This window comes from Octopus bimaculoides, chromosome 1, assembly GCF_001194135.2.
Source record: "Octopus bimaculoides isolate UCB-OBI-ISO-001 chromosome 1, ASM119413v2, whole genome shotgun sequence".
Lineage (NCBI taxonomy): Eukaryota > Metazoa > Mollusca > Cephalopoda > Octopoda > Octopodidae > Octopus > Octopus bimaculoides.
The window spans coordinates 127,646,312-127,660,916 of NC_068981.1; the positions used below are offsets into that span (position 1 = coordinate 127,646,312).

Consider the following 14,605-nt stretch of genomic DNA (forward strand, 5'->3'; position numbering starts at 1 on the left):
GGTCCTCATGGCACAGAACATTGGCAAATTTTTTTCTTATCTGCTTCCCCCTTGGCTAAGTAAACCAGTCTCATAGTTTTCCTTTTGGCAGTCAGATACGATTCCCTGCTACCACCGTTCATCCTGAAACTTCTCCTTCCAAGCCTGTTTCTTTTCCCTAATGGTGAAACAACATTGTTTCCACCACCACGTTACCTTGGGTCGAGAGAGGACTTTGCACCATCCACAGATCTGGTCAGTGGCCCTCAGCAGGTTGTCCCGTTGAAACCTCCGGTTGTCTTCCACATCATGTGATGCTATGTACCCCTTTGTTAAACATTGAATGACTAGGAGGGTCTATCCAAGTAAAATAGGAATCAAAGGGGTTCATTGATAAAAAGAAAATATTTTTGAGAAACACTGCTTTACACAATTGTTCAACTGCTAGAAATACCAGCTAAACTTTCTTCAAATCATACTTTGCTGACTTAAAAGAAATAAGAAGGATGCACTGGATGTTTTAGTCCTGGATATAAGTTGTACCTGAGAAAAAGATGGGACAGTCAGTGCTGGAACACTTTTAATCATAGGTCTGTTGTATTAGATCTGATTATAGCTAAACAGTTGGACTAATCACTCATGTGTGAAGGTGGTCTGTACCAACATGCATTCCTTTCATGCTCAAACTACCAACTTAACAGTTTTGAGTTCAAATCCCTTGTAAGCATTTCATCACCCTGGAAAGAAATCTTATTCAGAAATTGCTTCAGTTCATCCAATTGTCTGATATATGTTCTAGATCACTTGGAAAATCATGTAATAAATTGTATCCAATCCAGGGAAGATTTATCTTTTATCTGCTGAATGTCATTAAACTGGCGCTAAATATTTGGAAAGCATTTTCACTTTTTTTTTCACAGTAATTTTTGCTATTAATACATTGTTACTTTTCCCTTGCATAGTTGAATACATGTTGGTACAGGGTCCTCTATGAATGAGTTCTGTTGTGACTTTCAGTTTAGATTCATTGTTGTAGAATAGAATTCTTTTTCTTATAGAGTAAACTTGATATCTCCCCAAGTTTACAACTTTACATACTAGAATATACTGATAATTTACCTTATGTATTTTGTTGACCTTGCTTAATCAGTTTTATGTTTAAAATATTTATTTATAGCCATTGTCTTATCCCCATTATATCACCAACAACATCTTCATTGCCACTGTCAATATCATCATACCCCCATCACCACCACCATGCTTTTATAAGGGCTTTTATCTAGGCTGGCTTGGAATTAAGCAACTACAACATCCTTGCTGGTAATAAAAGATCAATGTGAGCATCTATAGAAATATGAAATATCAGAAATCTTTTTAAGATCACTTCTTACAATGCATGTTGGTACAGACTGCTTTCATGTTTGTATGATTAGCATAATTGTCTGACTATAGTTAGACCTAAGCTGGCAGACCTATGATTAATGTTATTGCATCCCCAACTATCCTATCTTTAAGAAAAAAAAAGGGACATTGTATAATGTAGTCTTACATACTCCATACCTAAAAATGGGGGTCTTCACAGAAGAAACACTTTCGATTGTAGATCTTCTTGATTAGGACTGACCTAGGTATAGCAAATGGCTAAAACATCACCAACAACATTACCATCAATATCAGTACGATTGTTAGGCAGCAAACTGACAGAGTCGTTAGCACACCAGGCAAAATGCTTATTGGCATTTCGTCTGTCTTTACATTCTGAGTTTAAATTTCTCTGAGGTCGACTTTGCCTTTCATCCTTTCAGGACCAATGAATTAAGTACCAGTTGAGCACTGGGGTCGATGTAATTGACTTAACCCCTTCCCTGAAATTTCTGGTCTTGTGTCACATTTTGAAACCAGTATCATTATTATTGTCGACATTACAATCTCTAGCTTAGATGGCCTGCATAACATTCTTTTCTTCCTTTGTATTATATATTGTTTTGTCTGTGAGTATTAAGATCATGTTTAACTTCTAAACCCTTAATAGCTGATATTATTAGCACTATTTTTGGTCAAGTCATACCAACTTATCTATGATTCGACTTCTGTCAATCCCAACCTGTGGGAGATATTTTCATGGAAGTGATATGTAGGTAATTAGAGTGTCTTTTCTACTCTAGGCAAAAGACCTGAAATTTTTGGGGAGCAGGTCAGTCGATTAGATCGACCCAGTACGTAACTGGTACTTAATTTATCAACCCTGAAAGGATGAAAGGCAAAATCGACCTCGGCGGAATTTGAACTCAGAACGTAAAGACAGACGAAATACCGCTAAGCATTTTGCCTGATGTGCTATCGTTTCTGCCAGCTCACTGCCTTCAAAATATTCTTTTCTTCTCTTGGCACAAGGCCCGAAATTTTGGGGGAGCAGGTCAGTCGATTAGATCAACCCCAGTACACAACTGATACTTAATTCATCGACCCCAAAAGGATGAAAGGCAAAGTTGACCTTGTTTGAACTTGAACTCAGAACATAAAGACAGATAAAATACCGCTAAACATTTCACCCGGCATGCTAACGTTTCTGCCAGTTTGTCGTCTGATAGAAGTGTCTGATAGAATGCCTCATGGTATTTGTTACAGCTCCCTATGCACTGAGTTCAATCTTACTAAGGTTAACTTGACATTTTATTCCCTGGAATCAATAAAATATCTGTCAAGTACTGCAGCTATTTCTCCACTCTCTCTCTCTTGGAGTCTGTTATATTGAAGGAGTCAAGAAAGAAGAATTCACATCCTGGCCCCCACCCATCCTTTCACAACTACTCTGTGGACTTTATAAGAAAGAAAGCTTTTTTAGCAACACCATTTATTTTCATCATATATTTTGGTCAATGTAGCTGTTAATGAAGATGATACTCTAATGCTACTACTTTCTTGTTCATAAGCTGATCAGCATCACTTTGTTGCAAATATTCGCATATCACCTGAAGCTGCATACAGTTTCTTCTTTGTTCATTGCAACTGTTTTTTTTTGTATGAATGAGAGTTCTTCTGCTTAGAGTGAATGATATGGAGAGGTTGTTGGAACTATTGTTGTTACTCCATCGCTTATGATGTCGAGGGTTCCAGTTGATCCGATCAACGGAACAGCCTGCTCGTGAAATTAACATGCAAGTGGCTGAGCATTCCACAGACACGTGTACCCTTAACGTAGTTCTCAGGGATATATTCAGCGTGACACAGTGTGACAAGGCTGACCCTTTGAATTACAGGCACAACAGAAACAGGAAGTAAGAATGAGAGAAAGTTGTGGTGAAAGAGTACAGCAGGGTTCGCCACCATCCCCTGTCGGAGCCTCGTAGAGCTTTAGGTGTTTTCACTCAATAAACACTCACAACGCCCGGTCTGGGAATCAAAACCGCGATCCTATGACCATGAGTTCGCTGCCCTAACCACTGGGCCATTGCACCTCCACTGTTGGAACCAACATGAGAAAATGTATGAAGTCAACAAGGGAGCTTTTTAACCTACTAGAAATGACAGTCAGATCTCCCTTAAATCACATACTATTGTCTTAAGAACCAGAAGGACATGTTTAGATAAGTTAGTTTTAGATACACTGTCTAAAAAAACCAAATATGGTTTGGAATGTTTGCAGCTGGAATATCTTTGGTCATAGGTCTTCTTGAATCAGTGCTGACCTATGTTTAAACAACAATAGTAGTAATAACGACAAATGCAGATTTCTAGTTTAAACACAAATATCACCATTGATACAACCAGTGACATTCTTGGACATCATTATTGGATTAGAGAATGAATAATATTGATGTGAAGTGGGAGAGAAGGAAACTGGGTTTTCTGTTTGGTAAGATGATGATGATGAATTGTATAATGAAGTTCATATAAACTGAAGTGTTAATGCATATGCCTGGTGTAATATCAGTTTCAAATTTTGGCACAAGGCCATCATTTTCGGAGAAGTGGGTAAGTCATTTACATCAACCCCAGTACTCAACTGGTGCTTATTTTATTGACTCCAAAAGGATGAAAGGCAAAGTTAACCTGGGCGGAATTTGAACTCAGAATGTAAAGACAAATGAAATGCTGCTAAGCATTTTGCCTGGTGTGCTAATGTTTCTGCCAGCTTGCCACCTTGTGCCTAAAATAATATTACTGTGCTTTAGTAACTGAATAAGTTCAAACAAAACACAAAAAGACAGTGATCTAAAAAACTATTTAACATTTCACGTCAATCTGTCACACAGATATACAAGTGTGTGTGTTTAATATCTATGAGTACCGCAGGACTTCTAAGGAGTCAGGAAGTATTAATAAGTTAAATAAGTTCATCCTCCTTCTCTCCCTCCCTCCCTCCTCCTTTTATCTGGTTTCTTATGTCTATTTTCAGAAAAGCAAGAACAGCTAAAACAGCAACAGTACCTACACTATATAATTAATTCCATCACCACCACCATCACCAACTTGCTACACTCTTACATATCTTTCATTGTTTATATGTGTGTGTGTGTGTGAATGTATTTGTACACAGACATGCAGATATACCTACTTATATTCTATTCAGGCTTATTTTGTTGTTTGTTCTTTACTTTGCTGTTCTTGGAATACTTGTGGTGTAGTGGAAGAGAGAAAGAGTTTCTACTACAGCTAATAGTTAACCTACCATTCTTCTACAGTTAACTTAGCATGCTATTATTCCCATTATGACAACTTTGGGAATTCTGTTCAAAGTTGCTGATGATGTTAATGCAGTGCCAAGAGGTAGGCCTTTGTCAGAGAATATTGAAAATTTTATCATTGAAACTTGACCATTCAATATCATATTGTTTTTGCTGTTGTTTCTCTACAAAATATGTTTTCACATTATCAAATTAAGTCACTCCTCTTGAAGAACTTCAAATCTTTGTATGTTATTTATTTCAGTTAATGCAAGCTAATTAAGCACATGGTTTGTCTTCTCACTATATCTTGAATGAATTAACATAGGACAAAGTGAATCAACAAAAATGAAAGAAAAAAGTTAATGAGACGCATTAAGATGAAAGAGTTGAACTGAATGTAGAAAAAAAAAGAAGTCTATTTTGGTGTGGAAGACTGATTAAAGTGTATGCCAATGTAGAAGGAGGGTAGAAGGGAGTATTTTTCTTTCTCTTCACTTTTTCTCTCTTCAGCCAAGCTTCTTATTATTTCTGCTATGAGAAAATCAAGGACCTTGGGAGTATTACTTCATCTACCACCTTGACTAGGGGGAATTTTTAGAACAAGTATCTCGGCTGAGATAAGTATTTTGGAAATAGTAACATTTAGATTATGCGACATCATTCTTTCTCCTTATATCATTTTTTCCCTTTTTTCTCACGATATTTATATTGACTATCTTACTGAAACATTCATTCTTGTCATAATTACAAGTTTTCTTTTCTCTTTTATTCCAGAGTGTCACCAGAACAAAGCATGGAGAAAGAATTTGGACTGGATAAAAATATAAATGTTGTGAAACCTTGTAGTTCCAAAGTGTATTTACTAGATAGAAGCAAAGTGCAATATGCTGAAGGAGACTTAGATTCTGCAGAAGAAGTCATGGAAGATTCCAAATTGAGCAATGATGCAAAGAACATTGATTTTTCAACCCCTGTTAGTCCAAGTTCCACAAGAACTAAGAACAGTAGAAGTGTTAGTCAGGGTTCTTTAGATTCCTTGGACAAACAAAGGGGAAATATTTCTTACAACGATGATGGAGAATTTTATATTTCAGCTTATTCCAATATTCCAGTACAGGTACCAATTATCGGATATGAAACTATGGAACAACGTGCCAGATTTACCGTGAGTTGACATTTTCACTTATTTAATGTACTCTTTTTGTCTCCTGATTCAACATTTCTTTAAGTTTAAATACTTTAATTTGTTTGATTTATGGAATGTAAATAATAATAGTAATAATAATAATAATTAGAAACTATACCCAGACCTTCAACACTATACACTATCCAAAAAATAGCCCTGCTAAGAACAGCCCATATCCTATGTAAGACACTATCAATTCAGTAGTACAACCCAAATAAAACAATCCAAAAACTTACTTTACACAGCAAATATCCAATAAAATAAACAACCCTCACAACATGTACTCTACAGGCTGGATACTAAACAGAAGAACACAACTTGCATTACACGCACAACACACAATGCAATATGAATACAACAAAGGACTGCAGCCAAACCCCTTAACAAAACAAACATGCAATATAATACTGGGATGAGTTTATATCCCCCCCCCCACACACACTATGTAGTACACACCTCAGTAACATGGAAGTGTAGCAGGTGATGCAATAGAAATTTGCTTGAAACTATTAAATGTTAAATAATAATAATCATAAACCAGTGCCCCTGGACTGGCTCTTGTGCGGGTGGCACATGAGATGCACCATTTTGAGCGTGGCCGTTGCGAGTACCGCCTGACTGGCTCCCGTAGGATTTTCGAGCGAGATCGTTGCCAGTGCCCCTGGACTGGCTTGTGCGGGTGGCACATAAAAGACACCATTTCGAGCGTGGCCATTTTCGTGCGGGTGACACGTAAAAGCACCCACTACACTCTGAGTAGTTGGCGTTAGGAAGGGCATCCAGCTGTAGAAACTCTGCCAAATTAGATTGGAGCCTGGTGTTGCCATCCGGTTTCACCAGTCCTCAGTCAAATCGTCCAACCCATGCTAGCATGGAAAGCGGACGTTAAACAATGATGATGATGATGATGATGATGATGATTGTGCCAATGATAGTTGGTGCAATGGGGACTGTGAATGATGAAATAGACAAATAGATAAAAGATAGTTTGCCTCTTAGGACCAGAGAATTTTATCAGAAGGGTTTTGAGCACTTGATGGCTTATTGAAATAATGTGGATATCTAAGGTTACATTCTACCAGGAATAAGATCAACCCTGAGTCAAGTATGTCATGGCCTCTTGATGTTTCTTTTTCAAGCTATAATCTGTTTGTAATTTGTAGATGTCAACTGGTTAGATGTTGAGTATAAGTGAAGGGATTGAGAAACACAGTAAATAGATATTGAACTGTATTTTATGTCTATTAACAGTGAGCTAATTACTTCTGCCTTAGACACCTTCAGTTTCAGGCCTATACTTAAGATAGTTTGGCTCTGTACCTCTTCTGTTTCTGTACTGGACTCTGCACTTGAAATCTTATTGGTTGCATTTCAGCCTCATTAGAAGCTGTCTGTTGCAATCTGCTCTTTATATTTCTTCATTTTGTAAATCCTATTCCAAATATCCCATTCCAAGGACCACCAAACTGGAATGCTCCCTTTTCTGTTCTTACCTGGTCTACTGTCAGTTAAATGAAGTTGGAAAATTCAGTGCCTTGCACTAAGAGTCAATGTTTCTTCTTGTTTCCTTTGCTGGAAAGTGATAGTGTAAATATTTGATGTTTTGTTAATGGTACATAATACTCTTACCACTGATGGGATATAAAACTGCATATCTCCAGTTGAGAAATCAAGACCTTATCTGCTTAGACATGCAGAAAATCTATTGGAAATGTTATTTCCTTTATTTTTTGTAAACAAATTTCTTTCTTTTCCTTTTCAGATATAATGTATTATTTTTAAAAAATCATATAATAATTTTATATCCACAGAGAACATCTCATTGAATTATAAATTAGCATTATCCTTGTCAAATTTATGGTATTGTCATCATTTTTGATACTAATATCAAATTCCATGACACAGTTAATGTTATGCAAACAAAACTACAAAGAAGAATGCTATTATTAGAATAGTCGAAATATAGTTGGGAGCCAGACAAAGTGCCTTTTAGTAGATGTTCTTCCCCACTCCATCTTCTGACTTTAAATTGTTTCTATGGCAGTAGATTACTAGTAATTTAGTGGACAATATCTTACAGTGTTTAGTGATGCTAATTTACACTTTGAGTTCAAATCTGGTTGAAGTCAACTTTGCCTTTATACCTCTGGGGTTGTTAAAATGAGTAGCAGTTTACAAGTACCCTGATTGATTAAATCAACTATACCCTTGAAAGCAGTGCCCTAGTATAGTGAGCTAAGGTATGTATATCAAACAAAGGAACACCAACTGACAAAAAGAAAAATGACAAATGAGTGCTTTTACAAGAGACTGAATGACATTACATCATTAGTAATATCCTACTGCTTATTTTCAAATTGATGCTGCTAATTATTTTTGCCACATAGATTTTTATGCTGACCTTAATAACAGTTGTTTCTCATCAATATTAATAATGGCTTCTAATATAGGTACAGGGCCTGAAATTTGGGGGAGTGGAGTTTGTCAACTGGTTCTTTATTTTATTGACCTCAATAGGATGAAAGGCAAAGTTGACTGTGACAGAATTTGAATTCATCAATAATGACAATGAGTCAAGAATTGTTGAAAGTTTCTGTTATTGTATAAGAATGGAATTGAGTTTTCAGAAGAGAAGACTGCACAAATTTGGGGTTGGCTTCATCTATTGATTTGATAAAAATCCTTAAAATAGCTCCAAGTATTGGATCTACAAAAGAAACATATAGAAGTTATATACATGTTAGTGGGGATGAGTGGAGAAGGGAGGATGATGGATTGCACTGTCTGAATTTCTTGCAAAGTATATCTTACAGAAATGACTGCTTGAGATATTTCTTGGTTTTTAGACATCAAATATATGTTCTTTTAAGTATGCTCTTTGACAGTTTATGTACTGGCATTGGTAAATAAATGTTTTGTTTTATTTTATTTTGTTTTATTTAACATGTATATCAATCTAGTCATCTCCTTTTAAACGTTTAGCTGAAGTGTAAAGTGATTGTTGTGAAATAATATAATTTAATCTACAATATAATTTAATATCCTCACTATTGGAACAATATTGAAAGAAATGTGGCTGTGTGGTAAGTAGCTTGCTTACAAACCACATGGTTCTGGGTTCAGTCCCACTGCGTAGCACCTTTGGCAAGTGTCTTCTACTATAGCCTTGGGCCAACCAAAGCCTTGGGAGTGAATTTGGTAGATGGAAACTGAAAAGAAGCCCGTCGTATATATGTATATATATATATATGTATGCTTGTGTATATGTTTGTGTGTCTGTGTTTGTCCCCCAACATCGCCTGACAAGCGATGCTGGTGTGTTTACGTCCCTGTAACTTAGCGGTTCGGCAAAAGAGACCGATAGAATAAGTACTAGGCTTCCAAAGAATAAGTCCTGGGGTCGATTTGCTCGACTAAAGGCAGTGCTCCAGCATGGCCACAGTCAAATGACTGAAACAAGTAAAAGAGTAAAAGAGTAATATTGTTCCCTTAAATTAAAGAATAGTTGTTAAACTTAAAATGTTTTGGATTTTCTGTTATTGAATGTTTTTTTTTTTATGTGTTGCTCTTTTGCACTAGTGCTCTTATTTTTTAACATTCTTTTGTTAGTTCTTTTTTGTCTAGCATACATATGTTGGTGTACCCTCTAGTATGGCATCAGTCCAATGAATGAACTAGTAGAGAATAAAAGACCATAAAGTATTGTTATTAGTTTTGAGAGTAAGGCTGTGAGCTTGCAGAATCATTAGCACTTCAGGCAAAATGCTTAGCAGCATTTTGTCCATCTTTATGCTCTGGGTTCAAATTCCACCAAGGTTGACTCTGCCTTTCATCCTTTTGGGGTTGATAAAATAAGTATCAGTTGAGCACTAGAGTTGATGTAATCACCTTACCCTTTCCTCCATCAAACTTGCTGGCCTTGTGCTAAAATTTGAAGCCATTATTAGTTTTGCGACTTGTCAAAAAGTTTTTCCTCTTTGTTAACATAACCAGCAGCAAGACAATCATCTTATGATGTAAGGTTAGAGTTAATTAAAAGATTAGAGATAATGCTTTGCAGTATTCTGTAATTGAAACCCTTTTGCTTTGAGCTGAAAACCTGCCAGGTCAATTTAGCTTTTCAATAGCAATCTTGTTTTGTTATTTAGAACTTCTTTAGGCTGATGCTTATAGGGAAGATGTGAACAAGAACACAGAGAGCTGTGATTCTGGACAAGAATGATGCAGTCTAGCTGTGTGTGTGTGTGTGTGTGTGTGTGTGTGTGTGTGTGAAATACTGTCCCTGATCTGTCAGTAGTATTCTAATGTGGGCCACTCTTGTACTTTGTAGAGGGCCAGTAACTGGAAATACTGAGGTATTTTTTCTTGTTTTGAAGAAGAAGCCTTGTCTTTGGGATTCAGTTTTATGAATGTTATGTGTGTAGTTACCATTAGAGATTATCAGAGATTGTGAGGTTTAGCATTTGGATAAAGCTTGAGGGTTTAAGCTTGTATTGAGTTTTGTGTAAGAGGGGTGTTGTGTTACATGATCATTTCCTTGGTACAAGGGGATGCTGAAAAGTTCCTAGCTATAAGGGTGTTGTGAAAGGCCTGGTTGGAGGCCTGATCTTCTTAGTTCTCTTACAGGGCTTAGAAAAACTGAAGGGCCACTGCAATAAGTGTGTGAATCAGAGAGGGGAATATGTTGAATAAAATCGTAATTAACTGATCCTCCTGTATTTTCTTTTACCGAAAGCCAAGAACTTTTCAGCACCCCCTCATATGTGTAGTGATTGTATTTTAGTGCTGTAGAAAGATGTTAGGTTGTTATGTACTCGCTGTTATATATTATCAAGGTCTCACAGATTTTGGAAAGTCAGTCTTGCTGAGACATAAACTCAGAATGTAAAGATTATAACTGAATTACTTCAAGGCATCTTGTTTGGCACTACTACTTCTGCTTTCCATTGTTCTTTTTAAATGATATTAGCTTTTGTTATTCACTTCTGTCATGGTTATGTTTTTTTTTTTCTTGTCTCTTTGTTCTCTTCTTCTTCCCTCTTCATTAGTACTATCTACTGTCGCATATATTTTCCTATCTATTTATCTTTCAATTCATTTTGTCTGTATTTTAGTCATATATTTACTTAAAATTTGTTCCTCCTTTCACATCATAGAAAACTGTTTACATATTTACATGTACTGAGAATATAGAGTATCAGGTGAAGTGTGTTGAGTCTCAGTGTTTATTTACAGGCACCTGAAAATGGCTGCCTAATAGTCACAATTATATTTATAGATATATGTGTGCGTGTGTGTGTGGTTTCTTCAGTTTAATTTAAAACAAAGCAGTTTGATTATGTTTGGCTATTTTAAATCTCATGCAGACTCTAAATCATATTTTTAAAAATGATTCTACCAAATTAAAAGATTTAGATATTTCCTTTCTTATCTTCCTAAATGATTAAGCAAATACCAAAAGTATATTTGGGATGCCTTTTTTTCTCTCTGTATATTCAGCTTTGCACATAGGCAACAATTCTGTAATTATTGTTTTCTATTGTGGAGTAGTCACTATTTAAAATAGACATATGAAGGGGTACCCAAAAGTAGCTGGAAATGTTCTCTGTGGGACAAGCCCATTGTAGTTCAGGCCTCTGCCACTAGAAGCCACTTGACGTGACCCTCAGGCATCAGTATGCTGATCAACATCATCGAGTGAAGTTGTACCACGTGGTGCAGTGCTTCTCCCATGTTCATCAATTTTTGCAATGGCTGAAATGAAGGAACAGCATGCTTCCATGAAATTCTGTTTTCTGCTGGGGAAAATGGGGGCTGAAACAGTTGTCATGCTTCAAACAGCTTACAAGGACACTGCAAAGCTTACAAATAGTTTTCACGCTTTAGAAATGGTCACTTGTCGCTTGAGGACCAACCTTGTTCAGGACGTCTGTTGACCTACCAAACAAATGAAAACATCATGAAAATTCATGAACTGAGGACCATCACTGAACACTTGACAGATTTGTTGATATGACTGGTGTGTCCCGGAGCTCCTGCCAACAAATTTTGAGTGAGGAATTCTGAATGCAAAGTGTTGCAGCAAAATTTGTGCCTCGCCTGCTTACAAAAGATCAAAGGTAGTCACAACTGAATGCGTTTCGTGAACTGAAAGAACAGCTGGAAGTTGATCTGGACCATTTTTCGAAGGTCATAACTGATGATGAAAGCTAGTACTGTGGAATTTGCATATGTGGAAGAAGTGAAGAGAAAAACAACAGAGGCATTAAAAGGCATCACTTCGCAAGAGTTCCAGCACTGCTTTGAACAGTGGAAAATGCGTTTATATACTTGCTTCAAATGTCTATATACTTCAAATTGTCTATATACTTATTGTTTAATTCTGTGTGTTTGTGTAGTGTAAATGTAGTTTCTTCATACACTTTGATCTCTACTTGTGAGGTTAATGAAACAGATAAGGCATTCATATCAGTGAAATACCATTGTCTTTATCTTATCATATCTTCTATTCATCTTCCTACTGTGTAGCTTGTATTTTCCTTTGTCAAAATAGCCACCTCACTGTATATGTTTGGAGATGCTTGTTGACACAGTACCTGTGCTGTCATAGGTGTATGGACACAGGCATGCTGGGTGATTAAGAAGTTTGCTTTGCAATTATGAGGTTCCACTTTTGATCTCACTGTGTGACATATTGAACAAGTTTCTTTTGATATAGTTTTGGGCCAACCCAAGCTTTGTAAGGGAAATTGGGTAGAAGGAAACTATGGAAACCTGTTGCATTGACTGGATTTGTATTTCAAAAGGTCAAAATTGTCACACACTATAAAATCTGGATTCCATCTTACTTTCGGTGTACATGTGTCAGAGGAACACTTGGCCTCCAATCAGTAGGTATTTCTCTTGAATGAACAACTGGAACGCTCAATGTCAGAACTGATTGATCCGAGGGTAGAAGATTGATATATTTATTTGAGTGGCAGACAAAATGCTTGTGATGTTTAGTTATGTTTCTTTACATTCTGAGTTCATATCCTACTGAGGTAAAATTTACCTTTTGTTCTTCTTGGATAATGTAGTCCTAGACGCACTTGTCTGAAATAAATAAATAAATAAATAAATAATGAAATGGTCTTGAATGGAATTCTTTCTCCTCTACAATAAGACATGTTTCTGTTTTTCTGTCACACTCCAACCTTTCATCATCTGACACAAGATCACCTCCCCCAATACCCCATCCCCTCTCAAAGGATTTTTATCTTGCAAGTTACTTGGTGACCCTGCCAGTGCTGATGCCATGTAAAAAACACCCAGTCCACATTGTAAAGTGATTGGCATTTGGAAGGGCATCCAACTGTATAAAACCATGGAAAAACTGACCTCATCTGTACTGGTGCCACATAAAAAACACTCAGTCCATTCTGTGGAGTGGTTGGTGTTAGGAAGGGCATCCAGCCATAAAAACTATGCCAAAATAGACAGTGAAGCATGGTGCAGTCTTCTACCTAGCCCGCTCCTGTCAAACTGTCCAACCCATGCCAGCATGGAAAGCGGACATTAAATGATGATGACGATGATGATGATATGCCTGCTTGACCAAGACTGACTTAGGTTGAACAATAAAAGCAGCCATAAGGATCTTAACCAGTCTACTTTTGAGTTGTTTGTGACCTTATTGTAATTCCGTCTAATCACATCAATATATTTATACTGCCAATATTTTGAGAAAGGCATAAATATCACACAATCTCATTCTTCTCTCTTATAAATGTTTACTTTCTGCACTTAATGTGTCAGGTCCATAATCGAGATTATGATCCTGAATGAAACCATTTCATTGTTATTTTAACTCCTGATAACCCCCAGAAAAGCATGGATATCTTGCACCTTTATAAATTTGTAATTTTGTGCTTAATTAAAAAGTTAGTATTAATTTAAGCTTGTAGAGGCTACTTCATCAAAACTACTTGGCCATTCAAGAGAGAGAGAGAGAGAGAGAGAGAGAGAGAGAGAGAGAGAGAGAGAGAGAGAGAGAGATGAAAGAAAAAAAAATAATATCTATTCCCTTATCTCTCAAACTAAGTCATTTGAAGCAGTTAGGACTTCTAAATAAATAACATATAGATTGGAGGTTTTTTTAAACATCCAGTACAGTCTTTGAAGTTTAATCTAAAGAGAGTTATCTTTTGTCAGACATTTAAAAAAATATTTTTCTCTCTCCTTCAAATATACTTGTTTGTTGTTAATATTGAGTTTGAGAAGCATTTTTCCTTTTGAAGAAAGAACAGCATCTGTTCTTAATTTTCTCTTCTGTACTCTTATAAATTGATTAAATCTCATTTTTTCATCTAAATTTTCTTGTCGTTTCCTTAAATTTTTATGTGAATAAATATTTCTTTTCACTGTTTCACATTGTTTGCAAGCTGATAAAATTATCTTTGTCATCATCATCATTATTATTAAGGTGGTGAGCTGGCAAGGTCGTTAGCACGCTGGGCAAAATGCTTAGGTGCATTTCGTCTGTCTTCATATTCTGAGTTCAAATTCCTCTGAGGTCAGTTTTGCCTTTCATCCTTTCAGGACTAATGAATTAAGTACCAATTGAAACTGGGGTCGATGTAATTGACTAGTCCCCATTCCCCCCAAATTTCAGACCTTGTGCTTATAATAGAAAGGATTATTATTATTTACATTATTTACATTTGATGGATATTTGTCCTCATCTTGTTTGTTGTTAACATGTTTCGGCTGATATACCCTCCAGCCTTCA

The 14,605-nt window shown here is 36.4% G+C and overlaps 1 protein-coding gene and 1 long non-coding RNA gene across 5 annotated transcripts in view; one reads left to right on the forward strand and one right to left on the reverse strand.

Moving 5' to 3' along the window:
• LOC106883597 (sorting nexin-16) overlaps positions 1-14,605 on the forward strand; it is a 114,280-nt gene that overhangs the window by 50,557 nt on the left and 49,118 nt on the right. For all 4 annotated transcript variants that reach the window (XM_052970290.1, XM_052970286.1, XM_052970285.1 and 1 more), the window contains exon 2: positions 5,424-5,814. In XM_052970290.1, coding sequence (XP_052826250.1) covers positions 5,424-5,814 — 391 coding nt within the window. The remainder of the gene's footprint in view (positions 1-5,423; positions 5,815-14,605) is intronic.
• Positions 12,544-14,605, reverse strand: part of LOC128248617 (uncharacterized) — a 17,932-nt gene continuing 15,870 nt past the window's right edge. The window contains exon 3 of the long non-coding RNA XR_008264803.1: positions 12,544-12,930. This is a non-coding gene — a long non-coding RNA (uncharacterized LOC128248617). The remainder of the gene's footprint in view (positions 12,931-14,605) is intronic.